Source organism: Zosterops lateralis, assembly GCF_965231275.1.
Source record: "Zosterops lateralis genome assembly, chromosome: 4".
Lineage (NCBI taxonomy): Eukaryota > Metazoa > Chordata > Aves > Passeriformes > Zosteropidae > Zosterops > Zosterops lateralis.
Genome location: NC_139765.1, coordinates 14450054 through 14475689, shown reverse-complemented (window position 1 = coordinate 14475689; position 25636 = coordinate 14450054). Strand labels below are relative to the sequence as shown.

General features: G+C 37.7%; 1 protein-coding gene across 1 annotated transcript in view; it reads left to right on the top strand.

Moving 5' to 3' along the window:
- The window catches only part of BRAF (B-Raf proto-oncogene, serine/threonine kinase), an 82979-nt gene that overhangs the window by 47734 nt on the left and 9609 nt on the right, over window positions 1-25636 (top strand). Inside the window, exons 8-18 of the mRNA XM_083860495.1 lie at window positions 5384-5543; window positions 7059-7095; window positions 11255-11391; window positions 12096-12213; window positions 12911-12995; window positions 14410-14586; window positions 15737-15783; window positions 16341-16459; window positions 17210-17341; window positions 20009-20143; window positions 21006-21159. Of these exons, the coding sequence (XP_083716621.1) occupies window positions 5384-5543; window positions 7059-7095; window positions 11255-11391; window positions 12096-12213; window positions 12911-12995; window positions 14410-14586; window positions 15737-15783; window positions 16341-16459; window positions 17210-17341; window positions 20009-20143; window positions 21006-21159 (1301 nt within the window). The remainder of the gene's footprint in view (window positions 1-5383; window positions 5544-7058; window positions 7096-11254; window positions 11392-12095; window positions 12214-12910; window positions 12996-14409; window positions 14587-15736; window positions 15784-16340; window positions 16460-17209; window positions 17342-20008; window positions 20144-21005; window positions 21160-25636) is intronic.

Sequence of the window (25636 nt, the reverse complement as noted above, 5' to 3'; positions counted from 1 at the left end):
CATAGGTCTCCCTGCTAAGAGCCATTGTAATAAAATTCAAGTAAGGAAACTGTATATCATACATTGTATTTGTTTCATTCATTGCACTGTCATGAAGTTTCTTCTCCATCTTGGCTCGTAAAATACGAGCACAGAATTTCTGTGAACCCAGTTCCCTCAGTCTCAGATACATGAAAAAGAAAGAAATAAGCAAGTTGGCAACATCTTGGCTCTTGGAAAAACAACATTTCCCAATATGCTTTGTCTTCTAAGTTGGAGGAAGAAAAGAGGAATGTCTGGTGCACCGTTCTTGGAAGCTTGCCAGTCCTTGCCTTTGAGCAGGCTCCAGCCTGTGATTAAACACCTCTGCTTTCCTTTTGATCTTCCAAATGTTCACTGATCATTCTTCTTCAGCCAAAAGATACTTGAATGTCTAGAAAAACTTCTGAAAAGCCAAGGAGGCAAAGATTCAGTCTTACAATATTACATTTTATGCTACAATGCCATTTAAATCCTGTCATGTGTAAGTGAGGAAAAGATTTGTGTTTTAATTCATAAAAAAATGAACTTTTCCCCTAAAAGTGTCAGAACCTTTGAATTAGAATCAGAAGACTCTGTCAGTCCATACAGCAGGTGAGGGAAACCTCTTGCTCTCCAAAACTTTATTTGCAAAAACCTGCTAGTGAACTGGACCTGGTTTGGAGGACTAAGAGCGACAGTGTGGTTCTCTTGATAACCCCTGATATATGAAGCTGTCAGGAATTTCAGGCTCATCAGCTTTGGTCTGGGCCCAAAGGCCGTTGTAAATGAGTGCGCACCCTTGTACTAATCCTGGCAGTTGTTTTACCCCTACAAGCCAGCATGGATGAAAGCAAGTTATCACAGTATAAAAAACTGCACTGATTTGTGTGGGCCAGTGACTGTTACAGATCTGTCCCATAGTGCTTCTAGACTGACTTCACAGGGTGCTGCAAGAAAGTTTTTTAGCTTGTGGTTGCAAACTGGTACTGCTGTCCTTTTCTCCAAATCAGCATTTGATTTGGGATTATTGAGTGCTTCCAGGCCACAGTGGAGGGAAAGAAAAAAAAAAAAATTGTTTCCTGGCAATGTCTATGGAGTACCACAATAATTAAATGAGAACCTATTTGGCCTTCACAATTTAAATTTACCTGCTTGCTACTATAGCTGAAATACCATTGTATCCCAGATCCTTAGCAGTCCTTGGAAACTGCTTGGAACTGGAAGTGCACTATGTTCTTCATTAACAACAGTAACAACAACCAGATCCAGTCTGGTGTTAACCCTGGTGTAAACAAAAAAAAAAAAAAATAAATCAAAAGAGACCCTTGATACACCTTTTAGCTTGCAGTAGGTTTGGTTTGGATGTGAGCGTGCAGCCTGACAGGTAAATAGTGTGTGCAGCACTGAGCCCAGTGGCTAAACTGCGATGGGCTTGTTCAGGGTGTGAGGAGGAGAAGGAAAATCTCAGTCCAGGAGAGATGCTGTCATTTTAACAAGGAACTGATGCACAACTTATAATTGAAGCTAGGTGAATGTGAGTTTTCAGTTCAAGCATTTGCTCAACTACAGCAAAATAAAAATACAGTCAACAAAAACTTGAAGCCCATATATACCTCTCATAAGAAAAAATTCAAGAAAAATCTTTCCTGCGTAGACCAGCTCTTAAACACTTACAAAATGTCACATTGGTGAGTAAAGAGCATTAAGAAAAGTCTGTATAAATTTTCCTTTTGGATTTGAACTAATTTATATCATTGCAAGTTCTAAAATCCAAGAGACATACTGTATATAATTTTATAAAATTGTTTCTTTATATGTAGCATAACATGTGCAGACATTTTTCTGAGTTATCTTATTCATTCTTGTGGACCCAGTTTTGTGGAATAGTGAATCCATGGACATATGGGCACTTTCTGTGCTTGGTAAAGGGTATAAAAATTTTATATCTTATCAGTTATTCTTGTTTCCTGATAAAATATCTTTGTGTTTTGCCTGATAAAAAGTGAGGGAACAATGTGCTAATCCCAAACATATGGTCCAAGGTAAAAGCATGTTCTGTCATACTGCCAAGAAAGGTTAAAACATATTAGATTGAGATTTGACAACCATCAGCTTGTTGCTTCAGAAGCCAAGAATCATTTGTTAAAAGAATGCCCACATCCAGGAGGCTAGGAGAAAAGTGATTTATCTGCTTACTTGTAGAAGGTCTCCTTTAGCAAGGTGGCTGTAAACTGTTGACAAAGGCCACAGGAAAAACAGAAACTCGGATCCTGATATTCAAGCTGCATGTTCCTTTAAGCCTCAGCCTGTTACTTTAGGGGCAGGGGGTTTTTTTTGTGTGTTTGGTTTGTTCAGGGGTTTAGGGGGAGGAGTTTGTTTGTTTTTTGGGGTTTCTTTTTTGCAGTGTGGTTTTTTGCAGCACAATATTTCCATAGCCTAAGAACTCGTTTTGGAACTGACCTGGAATCGACAGTGTCACCCTTTTCCAGATGATGATATCTGGCCCTTTTAGCTCCAGAAGTGACAGCTCCAGTGTCACTTCTACTCTTCTCAAGTAATTACAGTTTAGGAATACTGTAGGAACAGCCTTTGGGTAGCTCAGAGGATCACTGCATTCCTCATGGTGATGTGTTTTTGATAAATCAAGATCTTGATACAGATCAAGATCCAGCTTTTGCCAGACACAGGCAGAAGCTGGTGGTAATATTTTCTGAGATATTGATCTCAGTAGGCTCTCTTAGCTAGCAATCCCCTTGTCTCTTTTACTTCACTAGTTATCTTTTTCAAGAAAAAATTCCATTTAACAGAAATAACCTACTTTTTGCAAAGTGTCTCAAGGACACCCATTAATAAAATCATAATGGAGTATGTGGCTAACTGCTTATGAGGTTCCCATCTCTGGATTCTTTGTTGACTAAAGCCCAGAGATCCTCCAAGTAATAGTTTAGAGATTGAAAAAAGAGAAAAAAGGAAATTCTTTATCAGCCTGCAATTATTTTCTAAAGATCTGGACTTCCCCTAGTAAGAATTTAATGAGTAGAAAAAGCTGTTCAGGTTGTTTTCAAACATGGTATGACGTAGCATGCTATCTGTGTTAGCAACATGATGGACATGATGACCTGTGACCAGAAACACAGAAGTAGCAGATGAGCATTTATGACTCAAAGGAGGATGTAATTGAAACAATATTGCCTCAATCTGGTTTTCTCTCCCTTGGCTTACTCATAATCACAGAATATCTGATTGCTTCTGTTTTTGTCATGTGGCAGAGCTCAGATTGTGTGTCACAGTCAGTCCTGGTACAATGTTCTGATGCATGTTGAGATATATTTCCCTTAATTTCCTTATTACCTGAGAACTCTCAGGAAGTTAAGCAGGAGTTAGCTATCCCACCAATGACAGTACTGGTCTGATTGAGACACCTTTTAGACTTCTGATGCTTTTTTATGCAGCACTTGACATGCTTGCCTTAACATGAAAATAGAGTGCCTTTAAATGTCAGTCAGGTCCTGCGTTTTGGATCTCGGCAGTGCCCCATCTCCTGATGTGTGTTCTAGTTGTATGATTTACTTACAAAAACATTCAGGACTTCAAAACTTCCTCATCTACAATATTTTACCTGAAGGCACTTGGATAGCAATGAATGAAAACTTTAGCTTATGTGTATATGCAACAACTGCATAAAAAAAAAAACCAGTTATGAAATTATAAACAACTTCTGAAATGCTGGGTTTTTCAAGGTCGTTTCTCAGGGTTTTGGCTATTGGTAGTTTTAGTTCATTGCTTCCCAGTATCTTCTCAATGTCTGTGTTCTGCCATGTGACAGTAGGTAACTACCTTTTTTTTTTTTAAGTTAAGATGGGTTAAACCCCTACCTCTTCTTCTCCTGCCCTACTTCCCAAACATATTCAGGTATTTCATTGGAAGACTTACTAGGTTGTTACTTGAATGAATTCACAAGCACTTTGTATAGCCATTTTTAATTGTGAAATTGTTGGCCAGAAGGAAAAGATGTCAGGTAGTTAGGATACAAATAGCACTGAGTTTTGGGAGCAGTGCTAAACTGGATAATTTTTTTCATGAAAGGTGGAATAGTAGGCTGTAAAGCAGACCTGTTTCTGACAAAATGCCAGGATGTCCTGCTGAAAATGTTAGTTTCCCCAAAGGTTTTTGAAGAGGCCAAGGAACATTGCTTACAAGAGGTGGCATCAGGACCTATTGCTGCTATATGCTGCTATTTGTTTTATCTTTGAAGCTTCTCCCTGTGGACATTGCCTTTGTGGGCATAATAATTAATCCATGAGTCATTAAATGGCTGAAGGACTCCACTCCTCTTTTAGAACTTACAAAATTGAAACTAGCACGTAAAAACCTTGTTGTCAGATACCATGTACCTTTTAACATAAAGTTTTCTTTGACAAAGGTGGCAAATGTTTTCATTAGCCTTTTGCCTTATATCCATTAGATTGAATCATTAGTCTTAACAGTGACTGACCTTGACTAGAGTAAGAGATAATTGCTGGTTTACTGCACTTTAACAAAATTAGTGGATAAACAAAGAAGTGACTTTCTGCCTTTTTAAAAACAAAAAACCCAAGTGTTTAGTTGTTTTGTCTTTTAAATATTCAATTCATTATAGCATAATTAAGGACATTATCTACATTTATGACTGGCAGTGTTTGCATTTCTTCAGGAAGCTTGTTTGTGTATTCTGAACATTTATCTTTTCAGTCAAACCTATTGCATTGTAGCACTATAAATAACATTTGAAATGTTGTGCTGTTCAGAGTTGTTTCTTAAAGGTTGAGGTTAAAAAGTGATATGTTTATTTTTAGTATCAATAATACATTTTTATTAATCATTTAGATTGAATGACCAGATGTAATTTTTACTCTTTCTTTACCAAAAAATAATCCAATCCATACATTTTGTTTTATGACATTTCCTGACTGTAAGATTAATGTGAGATGTTAAGCATTTTTAGTTCTCAATTGGTTACCATTAAAATGAACATATTGCATTGACTCAGAGGTGAGGAAACTGCAGAGTATCTTGCTATCTGCAATGCATGTTGGGCAGCATGAGTTTTTCAGATCAGGATTTATTATTAGTAGTATGGTATGGTAGAGTTTTCTTTGTTTTAACTCAGAACACTTCATAGCCATGTGATTAGGAAGTTGATGCAACAGAGAGTTGTTGCAATTGATCATAGGGGAGTAGAGACCATTCATTATAAATTGTTTTTATTCAGGGCTTTAGCTCAGTTTTTTTGTTATGTATTATTATAATAAATAATAATGAAAAGGACTTACCACACCCACTATGCAGTGTTTGAAGCCATTTGTAGACCTAAATCCTCTTTTTCCTTGACTTTGTTTCTCAGACCACCAATTCTCCCTAGTCCTTCTCCTTCAAAATCCATTCCAATCCCACAGCCCCTCCGACCAGCAGATGAAGACCATCGGAATCAATTTGGGCAACGTGACCGATCCTCTTCAGCTCCCAACGTCCACATCAATACAATCGAGCCAGTCAATATTGATGTAAGTATTGCTAACAGTTAGGTCAGGAATAGTAGATTTGATGTGTTCCTTGTGAATATCAGTGTGTTAAATTCCCTGTGTACACACAAATGCTGTGTTTCTAAGATAATCCCCGGTGGACTGTCAGGATCTTCAAAGATCATTCATTTTTCATTTTTTAAATAGATTTTTTTTTTTTGCTGTTGAGAGCTGTGAGAACACAAATAATATATACCTCCAAATGCAGAACTGCCTTTTGACAGTCTTGTCCTTGTAATTTTCAAAGAAACATTCTGCCCCAAACAACTGGGGTTTTTTTTCTGTCATTAGTCAAGGCTCATGCTGTTAGCCGTAGCCAGTAACGACTCTTGCAAACCATTCTTGCAAACCAATTGTTAAACACATTGTTATGCAAGATAGAGACTTTTTAGTGTTTGTATTCCAAGTAATATTTTTGGCATTGAAGGAAACTTAAGTAATTAAATTAAGCTGAGTTCACATATTCTGGTAGTTCCTTAAGAGTTTAAGAGCCCAGTTGTTCTGAGCATTCCTTTGGAGGGTTCAGAAACTGCTACACTTAAGGTAGTAATAATAATGGTTGGTATTAGCATAAGGACATTTAGGACCTTTTGAGGTGTTGCCTTTTGCTAATTTTGCTAACATATGCAGTTCGTATTTTACCCTTAAGTCTGCTCTCTAGAAATTAGTCATTTGTCAGGTGAGCAGTTTAGAAATCTGCCTGGACATTGAGGCACAAAATCTGTTTTGCATGTGAGCTGAGTAAAAGGTGAAGTGTTAATTTTAAGAGTGTGCCTATGAGGCATTTGCCTGTGTTATATGGTAGTGGTGCAGCTGAGGCATAACCAGTGCTTTTGGCAAAGCACAGGTGTGTAAAGGAACAAATATAATTATGGAACAAGAAGGGAATAAATAATAATAGCATAACCAAAAAAAAAAACTTTTATTATTAAAATGGACATAAAGAAGGAAATTGCTAGAATTTTCTACTTCTGTTAAAAAAAATAAAATCCTTAGTGTACTTTGCTTTTAGTCTGGACATGTTGAAAAAGATAGTCTCAGTTCACAGAGTGAAGTGAAGAAAGCCTTCTGCAGTTAGTCATTTCTGAAAAGAACAGTGGGCCTGGCTGTGCAAATCAGGTGTGTTGTTACAAGAAAAAACAAAGCAGGATTCATTTGACTGATGTACCTCAGTACAGGAAATTGATGTCCCAGGTTCTGATATGACAATTCAAATCATTTGTGTTACTGTAACAGGAACATTTGACTCAATATTTCTTCCTATGTTTTGACCAACTGCATTTTTATATCACTATTTCCTTGTAAGCATCTCTTTTGAGTGATGTACATTTCATTTTACTACTGAAAGATGCTGTTTTAAGAAGTGTAGTAGTTCTTGGAGTCATTGCCATTAGTACATCAGGGTAGGAAACTGCTTTTATTTAGTGGGCAACATATGTCACTGTGAATTCTCAAACTTATCAGTCTAAATTAAACACAACTTTTTAATTTTTATAGGACTTGATTAGAGACCAGAGTTTACGAGGAGAGGGAGGTAAGTAGCATTTAAACTGACTGCTATGTTACATTTAATTACACAACTGCTTTGTCCCTTCCTGTTACCCTACTTCCTTCTATAAAACACAGCCAGAATGCAAAATACGACTAGAACAAAAAAGAGAATTTACATTTGCTTCTCCATGAACTTAGTATTTGTTTCGCAAAAATTTGAGTCATTTGCTGGTCATTCTGGGAGTGGGGGAGACAGAAGGAGAACAGTTTTTAAGTAGTATCTAGTTTTTTTAGTTTTAAAATTACTTTGCACTTTCACATTTTTTACTCTCACACACACAAACACACACTTCTTCACTCACATGGCTGCACACATACACTACAACTTCCCAAAGATTTTTATGCCTGTTGTTAACCTTTTCACCCATGGAAACAACAGGGGTTTTCAGTGAAAACTGTTGCGGTAGATGAGCCTTCCGTATAAACTGCTGCATCCTAAAGCAGCATGAAATACTCCAATTCTTCTCCCCCTCTACCCCTGCTGAAGTTGCTGCTTTGCTGTACTGCATGCCTGTGCTACTCCTGGAAGCAGATTATTAGGATCTTACACTGAAGCCAGGTCTTTTTATGTTTCCTTCAGTAACTCACTGCCCTAGTTCACAGTTAAGCCAGAACTAGTGCCAGGAGGTTTGTTTTTCTTCCTGTGTTGTGCACGGGCCTCTTAAGTCACTTCTCCCACTGGTTGCCAAGGTCCTGAAGAGGGCTTCTTATGTGCTGTATTTATTCCTATGAATATAAGAATAAAGCAGAAATATTGAAAATCGAGAAATACTAAGTAGGGCAGGCATATGGCAGTTTTTCCAATTCCAAATCAGTAACACAGTTGTCTCCTACTAATTGTAACTTTCTTCAGCCATAAGTATGGGTCCGAATTACTATAGTGCACCCTTTCCTGAACTCAAAGGTTTTGTCCTATGGGCTTTCACTGACTTTGTTTCTCCCATGCAAATCTGGTATTTGGTAGGATGTGTTTAATGGAGCTGTCTTTAATAATGCCAGCAATAGGCACTTCTAAAAAAGAAATTTCCTTTAACCCTGCAAGCTACTAATTGAAAGTTGTCAGTTCTAGCTATTTTTGTATGTGCTAATAGGTGTGGCTCTCCAGAGTTTTGCCCATTTTGTCCAACATTTAAATGTTGTGCGATCGTGTTGGTTTTAACTTTTGATCATAAACTGTCTGCTTGGCATCTGAAAACAATTGGCTATTTCCCATCCTGAAACCATATTCTTGGGAATTGACTTTTTTTCCTTCAAAGTACAGAAGCAATCTATGATTAGGAGTCAGAGCATCCTAGTTATTTCCCATGACTTCTTTCATTTCTTCTATGTGTCTGTCTTTCTGTCTCTGCCTGCCCGTCTCTTTCTCTCTAACAGCCCCTTTGAACCAGCTGATGCGCTGTCTTCGGAAATACCAATCCCGGACTCCCAGTCCCCTCCTTCATTCTGTCCCCAGTGAAATAGTGTTTGATTTTGAGCCTGGCCCAGTGTTCAGAGGTAGTTGGGCTCTTCTTTCTTGTTTTCACCCAAACAAAATAAGTAAAACCACAGATGCTGTTTGTGCCTCACCCTCACACCGTGTGTATGTAAGTGTGTGAGTTTATCAAAACACCTCTGTTTTTTGCTTGGCCTGGCTGGAATGCTTTGAATGTGCTTTTCACACATACTCACTTTCACCTTTACATGCTTGAAAATGATTATAAATGAAGTCTGACTTAAAACTTCAAAAGCAAGGAATTTCATAGTTGAGGTTTTTCTGTGGACCTTAACATAATTTTTCTAAACAAAGGTCATTGGATTGCATTGCAGTGATTTTGAAGATAAAATTATATCCTTAACTTAGAATTTCCTTGACTGTTCAGTTTAAGTCAGTTCAGTCCTATAACAGTCTTCTACATTTAATATTCTTTGTTTTGAAAAGTGATATAGGAAATCAAATGTGAATTACAAACATTTCCATTGATATCTTGTTAGGTCTCAAGCTTTTCGAGTAATGTGTCATGTCAGCTTTCAACAAATACTTCATTTTGACAATGCGCTATTGACACCACATCGGGGCTTTAGATGGTTTTAATAGTTTTTATTTAGTTAGTAAATTTGACTGAAGCAGTATTTCTGTCCTGTACTAGGTAAGATGAGACGCTTAGATTTTCATGTCATTGACCATGGAGGTAATTCAGGCCTTAAGGTGTCAATGGATCTGTTGTATTGCACAAAGTCCCCAAAAATCTCAGTGGGATTTCATATGCTAGAGAAACCAACTATTGAGTAATAGCATGAAATGTTTATACTTGTGTCTCTATATAACACGTGTAGAAATGGTTAGTTCAGTGCATGTAGTGTCGTTTTCAAATGCTACCATCTTGGCTGTTTCAAAGACTTTTATTTCAGAATATATCAAGAGCAGTTCACCTTTTGAACTTGTAAAGATCTTCCAGAAGTCTTTGTAAGAAGACAGAGTTCCCAACAAGCAAACTCGCTACAGAATGAAATACGTTACATATGGTTTCAGAGTCCAAACTATTTACTTAAATCCAGCATTATCTGAAGTATTCTACTCTAATAACTTGGAAAACAGGCCATCTGGTATTATTATGAACAGATTAACTACAGTGTTCTGCCATGTGCTGTAAGCATTTTTGGTGAAGGGTGAATATTGTGCTAGTGTTCCCATATTGCGGTATTAAAATTTAAATAGAGGATTTTAGTTACCTCAAAGAAAATGCATCCCAGATCTTTGCTATTGCAGAGAAAATCTGTAGCCCAGTAAACTTGGAAAATTGCTCATTTTCTGGGAACAGAATACATTTAATTTCATGTATGTTTGATTTCGGATGAATCATATAATAAATAAATGACAGTGTAGTGGCCATAATATGAACACAAGTCCGTCCTTCAAGCCACTGGCTTCCAGCTGCCTATAAAAGTAGTTAGGATGCCCAATATGCATCATTGTTGTTGCTTTAGTACAGAGTTTACAGATGCTCTGTCCCATTTTGTATCTGTTGGTGTATTATTTTGTGCATTCATTTCCAAGTGCGTAGCTTTTAGCTTACCAAGTCTAGTGATGGATACATATAGTTGGAGGAACTAGCATGCACTGAGTGACTGAATTTAAGCAACTATTTCAAATGCCACAAAGTCACTTTTTGAACTCTAGTTGCCATTAGGAGACAATTTTTGCTAAAGAGGGGAGCTTCTAAGAGAATATGAGGAGTATTGTCTTCCACCACTTCCCAGAGCACTGATGTGAGGGAATGCAGTGGAATGTTAGAGGTCTTGTTCAGTGACATACATTGTTTAGCAGAGCAGCATGAATTTAGTTAACAGTTGACCCTATTTTATGTCCTTTGCATTGGAAGGGTCAGCATAACCTTGTTAGGAATAATTGTGATGTGTTTTAAAAAGCAGTGTCTAGGTGAAGTGCTCTATTTGAAAAGGGCCACTGGGGCTCTGAAACAGCTCTCCTAGTAACATTTTCCTGCATAGATTTGTTCAGATAACCTACAGGCTACAGGCATACTGTTCTTCTTCTGTTTCCTAGAATATGCTTCAAATAGCTAACTAAAGTACTTGTTCTTTTTTAATCCTTTCTGAAGTCTAATATTTATTTTTAAATAATAGTTCTCTGCTAACAGCTTTAAAACAGCCAAATGATTTTCAGGTGGCACTTGGAGACTCAACCAGAAAACATTTCAATTACTTGCATTTAGTCTATTTTGATTCTAAAGTACAGTAGTTCAGCTATTTGTTGGGTTCCTAAAAGCTTAGCTACAAGAAATATCAGAGGTAGCTGCTGCTAACTGAAGTGCTACTGTTCTTCTTAAAGAAACTGAAGGAATTTTAAAAATACATTTTAAAGTATTTTTTCCTTACTTAAAAAGACATTATCCTTTTGTTAATTCATGAACAAGAGACTGGGGACTATACAGGGATGTTTGCTATAGACTTGTCTCTTCCTGAAATCTGAGACTTGAGCACTGATTTAATATCAGGACAATATTCCTGTATATGTTTGTTCTCTCTTAACATTCACATTGATGTTTAGAGATACTGCATCTTAAACACAATTCTTGCACCTAATATCACTACATTCTTGTAAGCTGGATTCTTACACATAAAACTATCCTATTTCTGAAATTCAGGCTCAGCTGCAGGCTTGTCTGCAACACCTCCCGCTTCTTTGCCCGGGTCACTAACCAATGTGAAAGCGTTACAGAAATCACCAGGACCCCAACGGGAAAGGAAATCATCCTCATCCTCAGAAGACAGAAATAGAATGGTAAGGGAAAGAGCAGCTATTTTCTTTTGTAGAAATATTACACAACCATATTCCTCTCACTTTTCTTTCATCCAGTTTTTCTAAATTATTTTGATAACAAATATGGCAATGATCAAGGACTTGAAGCCGATAAATAATACAGTGAGATAAACACTTTAAAACCACTTTAAACCAGTATTTAATTGTGGGACTGATACATAAAAAAATTAAATAATTTACTAAACTCACTTTTACTGGAGTGCCTCATATTGTAATGCCACTTTCCCTTCATATAACATCTTAACTTTTCCCACTGTGATTTATAAACTTTGATGAAAGTAATAAATGTATGTAACAATTTCCTATGTAACAATACATGAAAACATAAAAACATCCATTTTTAATTTTTAGTTCACACTTTAGTAATATGATTAAGAATTTAAAATCAGATACCACTTTTTTTTTGGTAAGCATTTCTTAGTATTTTCTGGTTTTAACACTGCCAGAAAGCTGTTGCAACTGTTTCATGCCAGATAATAATTTGGCCTACCTATGTTTGTGTAGAGCTAACTTTAAAAGCCAAAAGACAACATCTGAAAAAGAACTTATTTTTAAGACATTAACGATGGGAAACACTGGTGAGAACTTTTTAACAAAGGAGCTGTTTTTGGAGACATTAATCCACTTGTTTTCTTCCTTTTTATTATTTTTGCACATATATAAAGAAAACTCTTGGTCGACGGGATTCAAGTGATGATTGGGAGATACCAGATGGACAGATCACAGTTGGACAGAGGATAGGATCTGGATCATTTGGAACAGTCTACAAAGGAAAGTGGCATGGTATGTGGCCATCATGGCAAACAGCTATTCTTGAGGAGGTCACAGTGCTTGACAGGGCACACCCAGCTGGACAGCAGCTTCCCAGAAACACACCTGGGATTCTAGTGGCTGAACGGGAGACAGCAGTGTGCCCATGTCACAGAGAGGGAGGATGGGGCTCCTGGCTGCAGTAGGCATTGCCAGAAGGTTCAGGGAGGCAATTCTTCTCCTCAGCACTGGTGAGGCCACACCTGGAATGCTGGGTCCAGTTCTGGGCTCCTCAGAACAAGAAAGATGTGGACATAATGGGGAGAATACAGTGAAAGGCAGTAAATATGATTTTTAAATTATTAAGTAGTGTGCTAAATAATGAGCATAACTTCATATTGCTTAGACTCTTCCAACTCTTCCATGTTCTTCTGAACTGAAAAATTATTAGAATAAAAATGAAACATTAGAAAGGCAGAAATATCCATGTTGATGAATAGGGATTTCAGATGTGTAGTTTCAGTAGCTTTGGTGTGGTTATGATTTCTCAGAGTAAAGTAAGAATAGTATTTCTACATTTTAGTGAATATTGACTTATTTTAAAATCGTAGTGATTTCTTTCATGCAAGCTAAAAAACTGTGTATCCCAAAATTTCTGATGCTCTGTATAGCATTTTCTCAAGAGAGAAATATGTATCAATGGCACTTACTAAAAATTACTGTCTTAAAGGTGATGTGGCAGTTAAAATGTTGAATGTTACGGCACCCACACCTCAACAATTACAGGCTTTCAAAAATGAAGTAGGAGTGCTCAGGTAAGACTATTTTTAATGGCATGAAATAACATGTGTAGATTTGTGCTTCATTAATCACTGAATTTTAGATCTCCATTAGAACACATTGGACTCACTCCTACGTGATGAAAAAATAACCATTTTAAAATATTTCTTTGTACCCACTGTATGTCTTTGTCTGCACACCTATGTTGTGTATACATATATGTTCAAACACTCAGATCTAGTTTTTGCTAATTTACTATCCCCAGGGCACAGTCAAGCCTAAGTGTGAGCTGTAGGCCTTTCTCTCCTCTCATGCACATTTTGAAATTGAAGGAGAGCATGACTAATGGTCGGGTTTTCAGCTACAGTCCTGCCCATATTATCTGTTGTTCAATAGTTTCTGTTCGGTAATGTTAATTTCTCTGAGTTTTGTTTTTTTTAATGTAATCCTCATTAAGTCACTTCTTGATTTCCTTTTCTCATGTCTACTGCTTTTGCTATCTCAGAGGAGGTATTTGGTTTGAGTTCAGCTCTTAAAAGATGATCCATCGGCATTATATAATAGAATATATATTGTGAAGAAACATTACATTGAAGTACAGTCTTGAGCAGTGTCAAGCATAATTCTGTTTTAAGAAAAAAAATAGCAAGAAGGCTTTTGTCCCTGGAAACCTGACATGTTCGGCTGGGAACCTATGCCACAGAAACATCCTAAATAAGCTACATGGTGAAAGGGAATGGTCCCTTTTACCCTAGGAAAATGTTAGTTCCAGAAACTCTAAGCTCATTTTAGTGGAAGTAGAGGCTTTCTGGGGTGTGCTACTTTGGGTATCACTTCATTTTCTTGACAGAATTCTGCCAGAACTTAATGAAATCAAACATCTTAGTCCAGCTTTCTGCTGATAGTCCCATAGATGGAGCCCAGCCTGTTTGTTTGTTTGTTTGTTTTTCCAGAACATACGTAATCATTTGTTCTGTCTTTTGACCAGACAAGCCAGATTTACCTATGCTTGTGCCTTCTCCATTATGATTCATCATTACTTGGCTTTATGGTAGGATTTGCAAGAAGCTGTTGATTTTTTGTTTCCTCAGCAGTTACTCTCAGCTTCACTTAACAAATTCTTGAACCTGAAAAAGGCACAGTCACGTATCATCAAACTGTCCTAGTCCACACTGCTGCAAGGACAAAGGTTCACATGCTGTGATCCCATATTAATTTTTTCACTTACCCCAGAGTAGTTATTCCATGTCAGTATGGTAAGAAAGGCTAACTTCAGGAATAATTCATTAAATTAATTAAATTAATCTAGCAAGTGGTTATCATGTTATCATAGTAAAAAACCCAACACCTTCTGTTTGGAAATACATGTGTAGACTGTGGTAGATCTGCCTGGGTTTTCCTGATTTCCTGATCTGATTTCCTCCTTGATTCTTACTTTTTTGTAAACAGGAAAACACGACATGTGAATATCCTGCTTTTCATGGGTTATTCAACAAAACCCCAGTTGGCTATTGTTACACAATGGTGTGAAGGGTCCAGTTTGTATCACCATCTACACATCATTGAGACCAAATTTGAAATGATCAAGCTAATTGATATTGCACGACAGACTGCTCAAGGCATGGAGTAAGTATTGAATTACTTGTCTGCAAATGAGCACTGGGGCAATGTTTACTTATCCCCTTCACACTCTGGCTGACATTGGCAAATAAGGCCAGCTCTCTGCTCACTTTGCTGAGCCCAGGGTCCTATTTCAGTCATCAAAGCATCTGGCAAAAGTATCAGAGCTGTCTGAATAATAAGTTTCAACATCTGAAGAGAACATACCTATTTTGTTGTAAGGATTGTAAATAATCCTTATTCACACAGAGGGCCATCGAGTTAGAATTTACCAAACTAGCCAAATACTGTGTGTCAAAATCATAACACTGTAAGACCAGAGAAATCACACTTCAGCTGAAAAACCACTATGATTATTGCAGTTCATTGTGCCATTTTTCTACTCAGTATTCCATTACATTTTCAGTCAAGAGGCGTGGAGGTGTTCGCAGCAACCAACCGTAGCCTTCTGTTATCCTGTGCATCTCCCCAGGCTCCATCTGTAGGTAGGGGAGATGCAGAAGCTGTTTTGTGAACACAATTGAAAGCAGAGACACAAACTGGGGCTTTTCCAGCAGTTTTGTGCCAATCTCATCGACTAAACAAAGAGCCATGGGAGACTAATTCAGGCTGTATCTGCTGTGGGGAAAGTACTTTCCTCTGTGTTCCCTGCCATCTGTTTATCCAGGCTGCAATCAGAGGATCTTTTTTCCACTCCTCTACTAAAAAGCAAGTCAGTGTGCCCGAGTACGCACTGAGATTGGGAAGCACATTTAGCTCCTGCAATTTAGAAACACTTTATCTAAAGCTCTGACTATCTCAAAGTCTTGACAGTCCCCATTAAGGCTGGGAGGCAGAACTTTCAGCATGGAATTGCATGAAAAAAATCACTGAAGTTCTTTTTACTGGGAATACTGAGTTAGAATTGAAAAGCAGAAGTTGGGGCATAATTGTTATTCATCAGTAGCATCAGATTTGAGCTGGAAATCTAAGCTTTATTTTATTTTTTCCTGTGAATGTTGCAGAAACTGTCATGGGGAACTGAAGTTTTACTGTCTGCATAAATGTTGACAGTTTGAATGTCAACAGAATTTAAGTTTCAGTACTACAGTGAATTTTGAGTTGTTGATTGGTGAACTGTTACCTAACCCACCTAATCTGTGATATTCCTTTTCAGTTATTTGCATGCCAAGTCAATCATCCACAGAGACCTCAAGAGTAATAGTATCCTTTCCCAGAGATGCGATTTTGGAATGTGAAAGCATTCCTGGTGGTTTTTTTGTTTGTTCTTTTTGGGGGATTTTTTCTGCCAGAAATGAACTTACTGATGTGAAAAGCTGTTCATTTGTGAATATTTGCCAAATAGAAATTTCACTGAGAAGGAGTAGTATCACTAATAACAAAATAGGAGATGCTTGCTGCTTCTTTTGATTTGATTGCAATAACATAGCAAGTTTTAGTTGGTATCACAAAGCTTTCTGCATCCTTTGGTTTCTTCATGTAATCAAAGATTACGTGAGTTGGCTCATGGAGTATTTTCAGCTTTTCTCATACTTGGCACTTCATGAAAGCCACCTGGCCATGGTCTGTTCAGCTCTGGCCCAGGCATTACTTACGTAACCCTTACATACACCATGATGGCTGCTTAAAACCTGTCATGTGGAAACCTTCTTCAGTGATGGTGAATGGTTAAAATTGTCATGTTCACATTGCAAATTTGTTTTTTGTTCTTTTAGGACAAGGCCAGCACTGTTTGTTTTCCCTTAACATTCCACCCTTAGATATTTTTCTTCATGAAGACCTCACAGTAAAAATAGGTGATTTTGGTCTAGCTACAGTGAAATCACGATGGAGCGGGTCCCAACAGTTTGAACAGTTGTCTGGTTCCATTCTATGGATGGTAAGCAAGGGGGGGAAGTGATGACCTTGTTTCAACCAATTTATTTACCTTTGGCCAAACTTCCTACTCCTATTCCTCTGGCACACTGACATATAAAAGCTGGCTTAAGCTGGAAAAGACAAGCAGTGATACGAAGTAGTAAATGAATGTTTTTCAATTCTTCTCTAAGTATGTGTTTTCCAGTAGTCAGCAGAAAAACTTTAGTGTCTCCATCTTTTATTCTGAGGTTTATACTAAAATGAAAGTAGTGGCTAAGGAAAATGAGTATCATTAATCTAGGGTTGAGGAAAAGGTGAGAAAAGCCTTGCAAAACATCCTGCAAAAGAGTAGAGGAACTAGCTCAGCAAAAAGTAAGATGCTCTTAAGTTTTAAGGATTCAAGAAGAGTTGCTTCATACTGCAATCTTACGTGCAGCTCTATTTCCTCCTTTTCTCCCTGGAAAAACTTAAAGCTCTTCTAGCTGGCATTATTTTCAATGTCATTAGAATTCTGGTTTCCAAATACCTTCTCAGCCTTGCCAAGGTCATTTTGCTCTGTCATGGAGGAATAAAAGGGATCACCAAGCTAAAATGAAGCAATGAATTTTGAGATTCATGTCAGCATTCACGCTATATTAGGAACCAGTAACACCTGAAGGCAAGAGTGGGCCTTGCACCTGTACCCTGGACCAAGTCCATGTTTTTTTCCTGGTAGGTGAGGTGCAGCACAATGTAGAGAAATAAAACCTAATTCTTGCCTTTTCTGATACAGGCACCAGAAGTTATTAGGATGCAAGATAAGAACCCATATAGTTTTCAGTCAGATGTGTATGCATTTGGGATTGTTCTCTATGAATTGATGACGGGACAGTTGCCATATTCCAACATCAACAACAGGGACCAGGTAAGGGGAGGCACTGACTTCTGTCAAGTGTGGTCTGAAACAGAGATTGATTCAGCCTTGTGTGGTGAACTTTCTGATGTTCTCTGTGTTTAATGTTTCTGATTATGATGCTGCGAGATGACATTTCTGCATTTTCTAGATCTGCCTTAGCCACATGACAACAATTTATTTAGTTCTCGAGGTATTTTTTGTGTTCTTTTTATTTTAAATATAGATTTTCAGCTTCTGAACTGGTTGCCAGGATACTTATTAGGGAGAAAGCAGATTACTTAATAGTAATCTAGTTTAGAACAGTTCTGCAAAGGCGAAATGATCCCCCATGTATGTGTTCAATTATTCTTCTTGTTCCCCCTGCCCCTCCACTTGCAGTGAATAATAAATAGTGCAGCTACAGGAGTGGCAAAACAGAAGAGCAGTCACTGAATGTTTTAAATTCATTTCAACTTTGAGAGAGCATGCACCTTCTAACTAAATTACAGAGTATCAGCATTTCTCAAATCCTGCTTGTAGGACTGTGTAACTTTCCAGAGTCTGGAGATCCTGTAAGAAGATTACTTATTTGTGAGCAAATATTCCTTAAGTCTTAATGATCCCACACACCCACAGGGTGTGTAGGGTAATATATCTCCACATGATGGGCCTGTTTGGAAAGGCATACCTGATCCATTATTTCTGTCTAACCTGCAAATAGTATTTATGCATCAAGAACTTCAGTGTAAACTATTCTGTGTCTGAGCAGTGATGTATTTGTTGCTTCTGTGTCCTCATCCCTTGTTTTTTCACTGTCAGTACTTGAGAATTGAAACCATAGCAACGTTCATCTGTGAATGCCATTTTATAAGACTTGCTTCGCTATCTGCCAGAACACTTCATCCCAATTGATCAAATTTGGAGTTGACTCCTCTTAGTTTCTTTTTTCCTTTTTTATAATTTTGGTTTTGCCTTTTGAAGGGAAATGTCTGGATTCTTGGCCAGATGGATCCAGTCTTCTAAAAACAGTATTTGGCCTTGTCTAGCTTTTACCTTTTGAGATCTGAAAGATGAATGTAAGCACCCTGTCATGTGGGTGCTTACAATGAAGTGCTGAAACAAATTTTAAAGTGCAAGCGAAGCCAACATATGTGATCTAATGTCTTGAGTTTTGTCACTCCTTGTCTGTTATATGAAAAGTTGTAAATATTCCTCACTCTCTGGTGCATCTACATAGGCTACTATGACACAACCAAGATTCTTAGTGAGCAAAGTGTCGTTCTTGTACCTCAGAGTGTTTCTCTCACTTTTAACAGATTTTTCTAGACTGTTCTTGTAGTGATACTCTCTTTTCTGTGGTCTAAAATAAACGATTAGCACCTTTATTATTTGTAATTAAACTATTTGAAACATAAATAGTAATGAATTTTGAATAATTTCAATGTGTGCCATTATTTAGAAAATACCAACTGCTAGAGAATGGTAATTTGATTGCAGCAGAGGTAAGGTATGCAGTACACAAGTCTCTACTACGAAATTCTGCTCTGGCACATGGGGATTTCTAAAGAAACCATATGGGAATTTTCTGTTCCTCCTTGATCCCAACACAGATGTGACTAAAGCAGAAAGTTAAAAAAAGGTCCAGGATTGTGTTAGTATAAATAACATATACAGCATGCTTGAGATGTGAGGGTTTTCTGTTGGGTTGGTTTTTTTTTCCCAGTGTGAAGATATGAAATAGTTACACTTCATTAGAGAGAAGGTGTGATACACCTGCTGGGTTGTCTGAGTACTCAGAAAAGGCAGTGATTACTGCTGCAGCATGAATGGATCTTTGATTAGCTGGTTTGGAGGGGCTTTTTAGTGTCAGTGCTACTGCAGTACTCAAACCATGTTGCAGCTAACCTTGGCTTGAAATGATGATGTTTGATGGCTTTTTTTAATATACAAGAGATGATTAACCATATCTATGTTTTGTTTTCCTGCTTCCTATCAGTTTACTTTGTTTTATGCTTAAGTTTTAGCCTTGGGCGAAAAAAGCCTTCCATGTTGAATGAATTACTGTAAAAATACCAAGCCTGTCTGCCTCCTCTTCTACAGAGAAGAGGCAGTTTCCTTTTTCTTTTGAGGGCTTTTTTTCTTTTTTTTTTTTTTGTGAGAGTGGGGGAGGTGGTCAAATGTCAAGAATAAGCTTTTGTGTTGGAAAAGTGTATGATGGAATCAATTCTCAGAAGGTAAAGGGTTTTAGTATTCAAAGTCCATATGTTTCTTAAAATACTTTTCAATTGGAAGTTATTGTTGATTTGTAATATAAAACAGAGTATTTTTTTTGCAGAATATTTATTTTTAGACATTCTGTTCTGCCACAGGGTTGCTTGTTCTTGTTTTTGTCAGTTTTTGACACTGAAGAACCATTTCTTAGATGGTTATTGCTATAAATGGTAACCATTTACTTGTGTTCAAGCTTCACAGAAATCTCTCTGAGGAGGAGGAAAGATCTAATTTTTTCTCTGTACTGAATAGGTTAGCAAGCATTACTATAAGAAATTTGTCAATTTCAATAACAGATAATGTTTCCTGGGAGCAGAAAACTTGCTGCTGCAACCAAAGTAGTCTAGCAAAATATTCACCTTTTGTTACTGTTGATTTTATCAACTCAGATTCTTCCTCTTTCATCTTTTTTCCCCTTAAATAAAGATAATTTTCATGGTGGGACGAGGATACCTATCTCCAGACCTCAGCAAAGTACGTAGCAACTGTCCAAAAGCTATGAAGAGACTAATGGCAGAGTGCTTAAAAAAGAAAAGAGATGAGAGACCCCTTTTTCCACAGGTGAGAAATGCTCATCTTTAGCTCTCAACAGACTTTACAATTCAAAGTTGTGAACTCACTGGCCAGTTCCAAATTTTTTTTATTAGTGCTATGGCAGGATTTCATAAGAGACCTGGTTCAGTACCTGATTAGTTCTGTTTAATTAGAAATGCTCATTTTAATTTCAAAATGCAGGGATTAAAATCACCTGTGTATTTGGAAAAGTATTTACATGTTGGAGAAAGTTTCAGCTGGGAGATAATAAAAGTAATAGTCACAGTTAGACACACAAATTAGTACTTGGTGTATGTGCTCAGAAGTGTTTACTGCCCTCCTTGCTCTCCCCCAAGCTTCATAAAGGGAAATGGATAGTTCTGCCACAGAACCTGATTTGTATCATGCCTGATATAGTGCTGGGAGGATTTGGGTTCAAAAAGCTTGAGGGGGAGGAGGGCAAAAATCTGAGGTTTTTCTGTTTTGGATGTAACCAAATCATTTTCAAAAGATAAGGAGCTCCCCCTGCTGACTTTTTGGTAAATGTTGTGAAGCGAAATGCTGGCAGAGCTGGCTTTGTTTGCAGCAGTGGCAGCAGGTAGAGGTACTATGGCATAGACAAGGAGCCCAAATGAAAAGCAGGTGTTTTCACTGTGGTTAGAGGGAATCAATATGTCTTTAAAAAGGGGGAAATCCCTCAACTGTCCTTTTCAGCTTCCTTAAGATATAAACATCATGAGTAGAGTGCAATAAGCCATATTTTAAAAATCCTTTTTTTAATATGTGTTTAAATATTTTTCTGTAGTTACTTGATATAATGTTTTGGTTTTAAGAGATAGTTACAGCTTTGGAACAACAGGTTTCATCACTTATTTTTTTGTGGTTTTAGATTCTTGCCTCCATTGAGCTTCTGGCCCGGTCATTGCCAAAAATTCACCGCAGTGCATCTGAGCCCTCATTGAACCGGGCTGGCTTCCAGACAGAGGATTTTAGTCTATATGCTTGTGCTTCTCCAAAAACACCCATCCAAGCAGGGGGATACGGTGGGTTTCCAGTGCACTGAAACAAAATGTGAAGGCGTGTGCCTGTGTGTCTGTCTGCTGGTGTGTCCTGTGAGTGCAAGGTGATTGTTCCCAGTTCCTACCAGCTCCAGTAAGGTTTACTGAGGGAACAAAGACTCACTTCCTAACACTGGCATTGAATGTTCCCAGCACAGAGTCTCTGTTGGTAACTCGTGCCCTAGGAGCAGCTGGCACAAGGACTGTAATGTCACGTAAGAGACGTGGGAAAAGTCACTTCAAAACAAGCAAAAATCTTCTTGAGGTCATCAGGTGTCATTTTTGCCTAGTTTATTGATTGGAATTAGTTACTCAGGAGTGTATTTGATTTGAATCTACTCAAGCTGTGGTGGTCTGTTTTGGGGGCTTTGGGTTTTTTTACTTCATTTGAGGTCATTATATTTGAGCAAAAGCTTTAGATCCTTCATTTAGTAATGCTATTCATGTGGGAAACACTTGGAAAGATAAACTTAGCTTTAAGGCTGAACACAGTCAAAACTTTATTGTGGTCAGCAGAAGTGAGCAGATACAACACAGAATCCAAAGAAAGCCCTGAATAACATGTGACTCTTGTCTTGAAAGTGGAAGTTTAAATTAGTACTTTTTAGGGAACATCTCTTCCTGCAGAAGAGTGGTGAGTGGGTCGGGGGTTTTTTGTGTTACATTTTTTTCTGAATATTCTGACCCGATATAGTTTACACCATCTGCAAATGTTCTGTTACAATGCAACACAGAAGAAATTCTGAATCTGCTTTTGCCAAGCTGCAAGGCTATTACTGGTAATGGTGCCTGTATGCTTCAATTAGTATGCATTTCAAAATTTATAAAAACATTTTAAATCTCAAGCATGATCAAATGCTTTAAGAGGAGAAATGCTGCTAACACCCATAATAGGAAAAGAAGATTTGAAAAGGCAGTTTTGTTAATGGAAATCAGTGTTACACCAAGAATTTTGTTAAGATGAAATGTGTTAATTATTTTAATATTGTAAAAAATACACTGAACGTGCCTCTCTTCAGTGACAAATTGATTTTTTCACTTCCATGTAAAAGCTGCTAGTTTGACTAGGCAGAACTGAAGCAGTTGGATTAGATATCTAACTGGGAAAGTTATACACCATACCAAAATCCTGCCAGCTCATTTTGGAGACTTCATTTTTCTCTGCAGCATTGCTCTGGAACAAGTGCATCACAGTAGTGGTTCAGGTTGTATCAGTCTTTAATGTCAGATATAAAAAAAAGATGTACAGTGTTCTTGCATGTTTTGAGATGAGTTATGTGGTTTTATTTGGTTTAAACTCTGAACTTTCAGTTTTCACAAATTACACTGCATTGGAAACAAGCTGTTGCTGCTCTTGTTAGGACTTTAAGGGTCAGGAGTTCCTAGTGGCTTCTGATTTACGTACTCAAGGAGAAGTTCACCTGTCACTAGCAATATGTTTTTGAAATAGATCAGGAATTCCAAAATGTTTTGGTTTACTGCTGTCTGGCAACTGAACCTTTTAAAATGGGAAGCAGATTTAGAGAGCTTGAAGAGATAGAGGCAATTTTTACAATTTCTGGATGGATTATAATGGTCTTTTTGGCTTCTGCTGTTGGAATAGTTGGGGAGCTAACTTCTTTTCTTAGTCAAGAAAATCTAGCTGTTGGAATCTCTATGGAAATAGTTATGGAGGACAAAAGTTGTTATCGTTTTAGAAAATCTGTTTCCCATCTTCCTGGTAGCTTCACCTCATTTTGGCAGGCTTATCTTAAAATGAAACCAGGACTTAAGTGTTGTTTTCCTCTCTCATTCTTTATTTATGTATCTGCTCTAGCAGTGATGAGGAATGTTTCCAAAGCTGTAGGGTATGGTATTCAGTAGTGAGCAAGAGGATGCTACTGGGTCTCCTGCAGAATCTAGAAATGGGGCATCCCACACAGAAAAGTCTTACCCACACAGGGAGTTGCAGAGAGTGCAGAACCATCACCATTGCCTTGCCCAGGCTTATTCTTGTTCAGGTCTGCCAGATCAGTTCAAACTAGTTATTCCTTGGGGTAGTGTTATCCATCTTGTTAGGATTGTTCATCTGTGCTATCACGGCTACAGTTATGGGGGGAAGTGCTGCCATCCTTAGACCCATTTGGCCCCATTTCCTGCAGTATAGTCAGTCCATTTTTCCTGTGTCACCTGTTCTTTTTGAGCATTTTGGGTCCCATGGCCATATTGTGATTTTAACTTCTCACTAGACATTTTATGAAGCCTAAAAGGAGGCTGTTTTGTGGATCATTAACTTTATCTGACAGAGAGGCATTTAGAAATCTCATTTCTCTAAGTTCTGATTGCTGCTTCAATGAGATTTAGGAGTATCCGTGGGATGAAGGTGCCTAACTACACCTGTGGGTTTGTGTCAGAGTTCTCAAAGGTGCAGCTCAGTATATTGCTTAGAAACAGATACCTGTTGGTTCAGAAAACATGCCTGTAGGATCCTAGGTTTTTCTGGAGGAATAATTTATACTAGGTGAGATTCCTTTTTATTTTACTTCCCTACATATCAGTACAGAAACAAAATCTGTCTTGGTACCTTCAACATGTTCCAAATTTTTACCTACCCAGTGGATAGTATCTATACAAAAGATCAGCACAAGATCCAACAGAAAACTACCTCCTTTTTTTTCTGTGTCTGTGAATGTAAACCAGGGAAGGTGTTGGAATCTGGTGTTTCCCTAAGATAAATTAGTCAGTTTCTACTTCAGTAGAAAAGGCTAGCACAGGCCTGGAGGGGAACCATTCTTCTCCTTATGATTCTTCTGAAAAACATGGCATCTACCCCAGGATCAGAAGTACAGTTAAGATGATGTGTGCATACCATAGTAACCTCATGAATTTGGGTAGCTTATAAGTTTGTGAGAGTACAGAGTGGTAGCTGCATCTTAAATCCTTCTAGGAATTGGGGGCAGCAGATTCATTCAGAACATGCCTTTGTAACACATTGTTTGGAGGCAACATGAAAGATCTTGATCATCGTTTTAGTACAGATTTTTTTAAAAGTGTGCATTTAAAATAGTTTCCACTTGCTCTGCATGAGATGAGCATGAAAAAACTAGTAGCTGACTTGAAAGGGGTTTGTAAGAAGTGTATATTTTCAATGCTATCCATCCTTTGGAAAGAAATTGCTTTGCTACCAATCAAAGCAAATATCTGCAGTTCTGCTTGATAAAAAAGCACCTCAGATATCTGGCTCACAATGAATATAAATACCTGCTTTTTTTCTTGTAGCAAGTTGCTAAGTATGTAGTTTCCTTGGTGTGGATAGGTATAGCCATGTACATACCTCACCTAGGGAAAGCTGTTACAGGCAACTGCATTTTATACATGTTGAACTAACAATCCCCTTATTAGATGACCATGTTACCTCCTTTGGTCTCCTGTTGATTTGGGATCAGATTAACACTGGAATTTTGAAAGGGGAGATTTAGCATTAGCTTGTCAAAGAAAATGTGTTTGCTAAGGTTTTGTTTAAGTGGCAGGGAAGTCTGAAAATTACCTTTTTAAAGTTACCATTCTATCTCAAATAATTCTTTACTTGTAGTCCTGTTTTCCCATTGCTCTTTCCCAATTAAAGTGGAGGGTTTTTTGTGAAATCCCTATATGACTACTAAAATCTGAATTATCACCAGAAATAGGCAGAAGGACAAGATGAGTAATGAGGGAGCAATCTCTTTTTTTATAAATTGATCTTTAATCACCAATTTAGAAAGGCGGACTGAAAAATAAATAGAGCATGTTTTGAAAAGGTAGCTAAGCATAAATGTCACTTAAAAATTGGCCTCACAGGCAATACTTGGTGAGGTTTTTGTCCTTCTCTTAAAAGAAAACGTACAAAACTTGAAGTGTTTCTAGAAGATACTGTGAAAGGAGTTGGGAGTTCAATGAAATGTAACAGAAAAAAAGCAAGAAAAAAATTATCCAATATTTAGAGTATTTAGAGCAAGAGTTTCATCTGGTGGTAGAACTAGTAAAATAGGCGATTAGATCCATCATGAAGCTTTTATTCTGTTGTTGTTATAACTTAAGCGAGCCACCGCTGTCTATATAGACACACAGAGCTTGAGGCCTGTCACAACTCCCTGTGCTACCCTTACTTTGGACTTCAGATGTACTCCCTTCTCGCTTCCCATAGAGCCCTTTCCCTGCTTTCTTCAACTTCCCTTAGAACTGGGTCAGCTCTTCCTCACAGGCCTTTTTTTCCCCCTCCTAGTGCAGAGAGCTGACAGCTCTTCTTGGTTCTCCCCTTTGTAGAGCAAGACATTTCACAGAATTAATGCTATAAGCCTAGAATTTTGTTTGGAGGGATGTTTCTGTTTTGTTTCCAGTATTCAGAATAAGAATCTTGATAAAAAACAAAGCCAACAATACAGTCACTCTTGAAAAGATGGAAGGACACCAGATAGGGAGCACTGTTTGAATGTAATGGCATTCA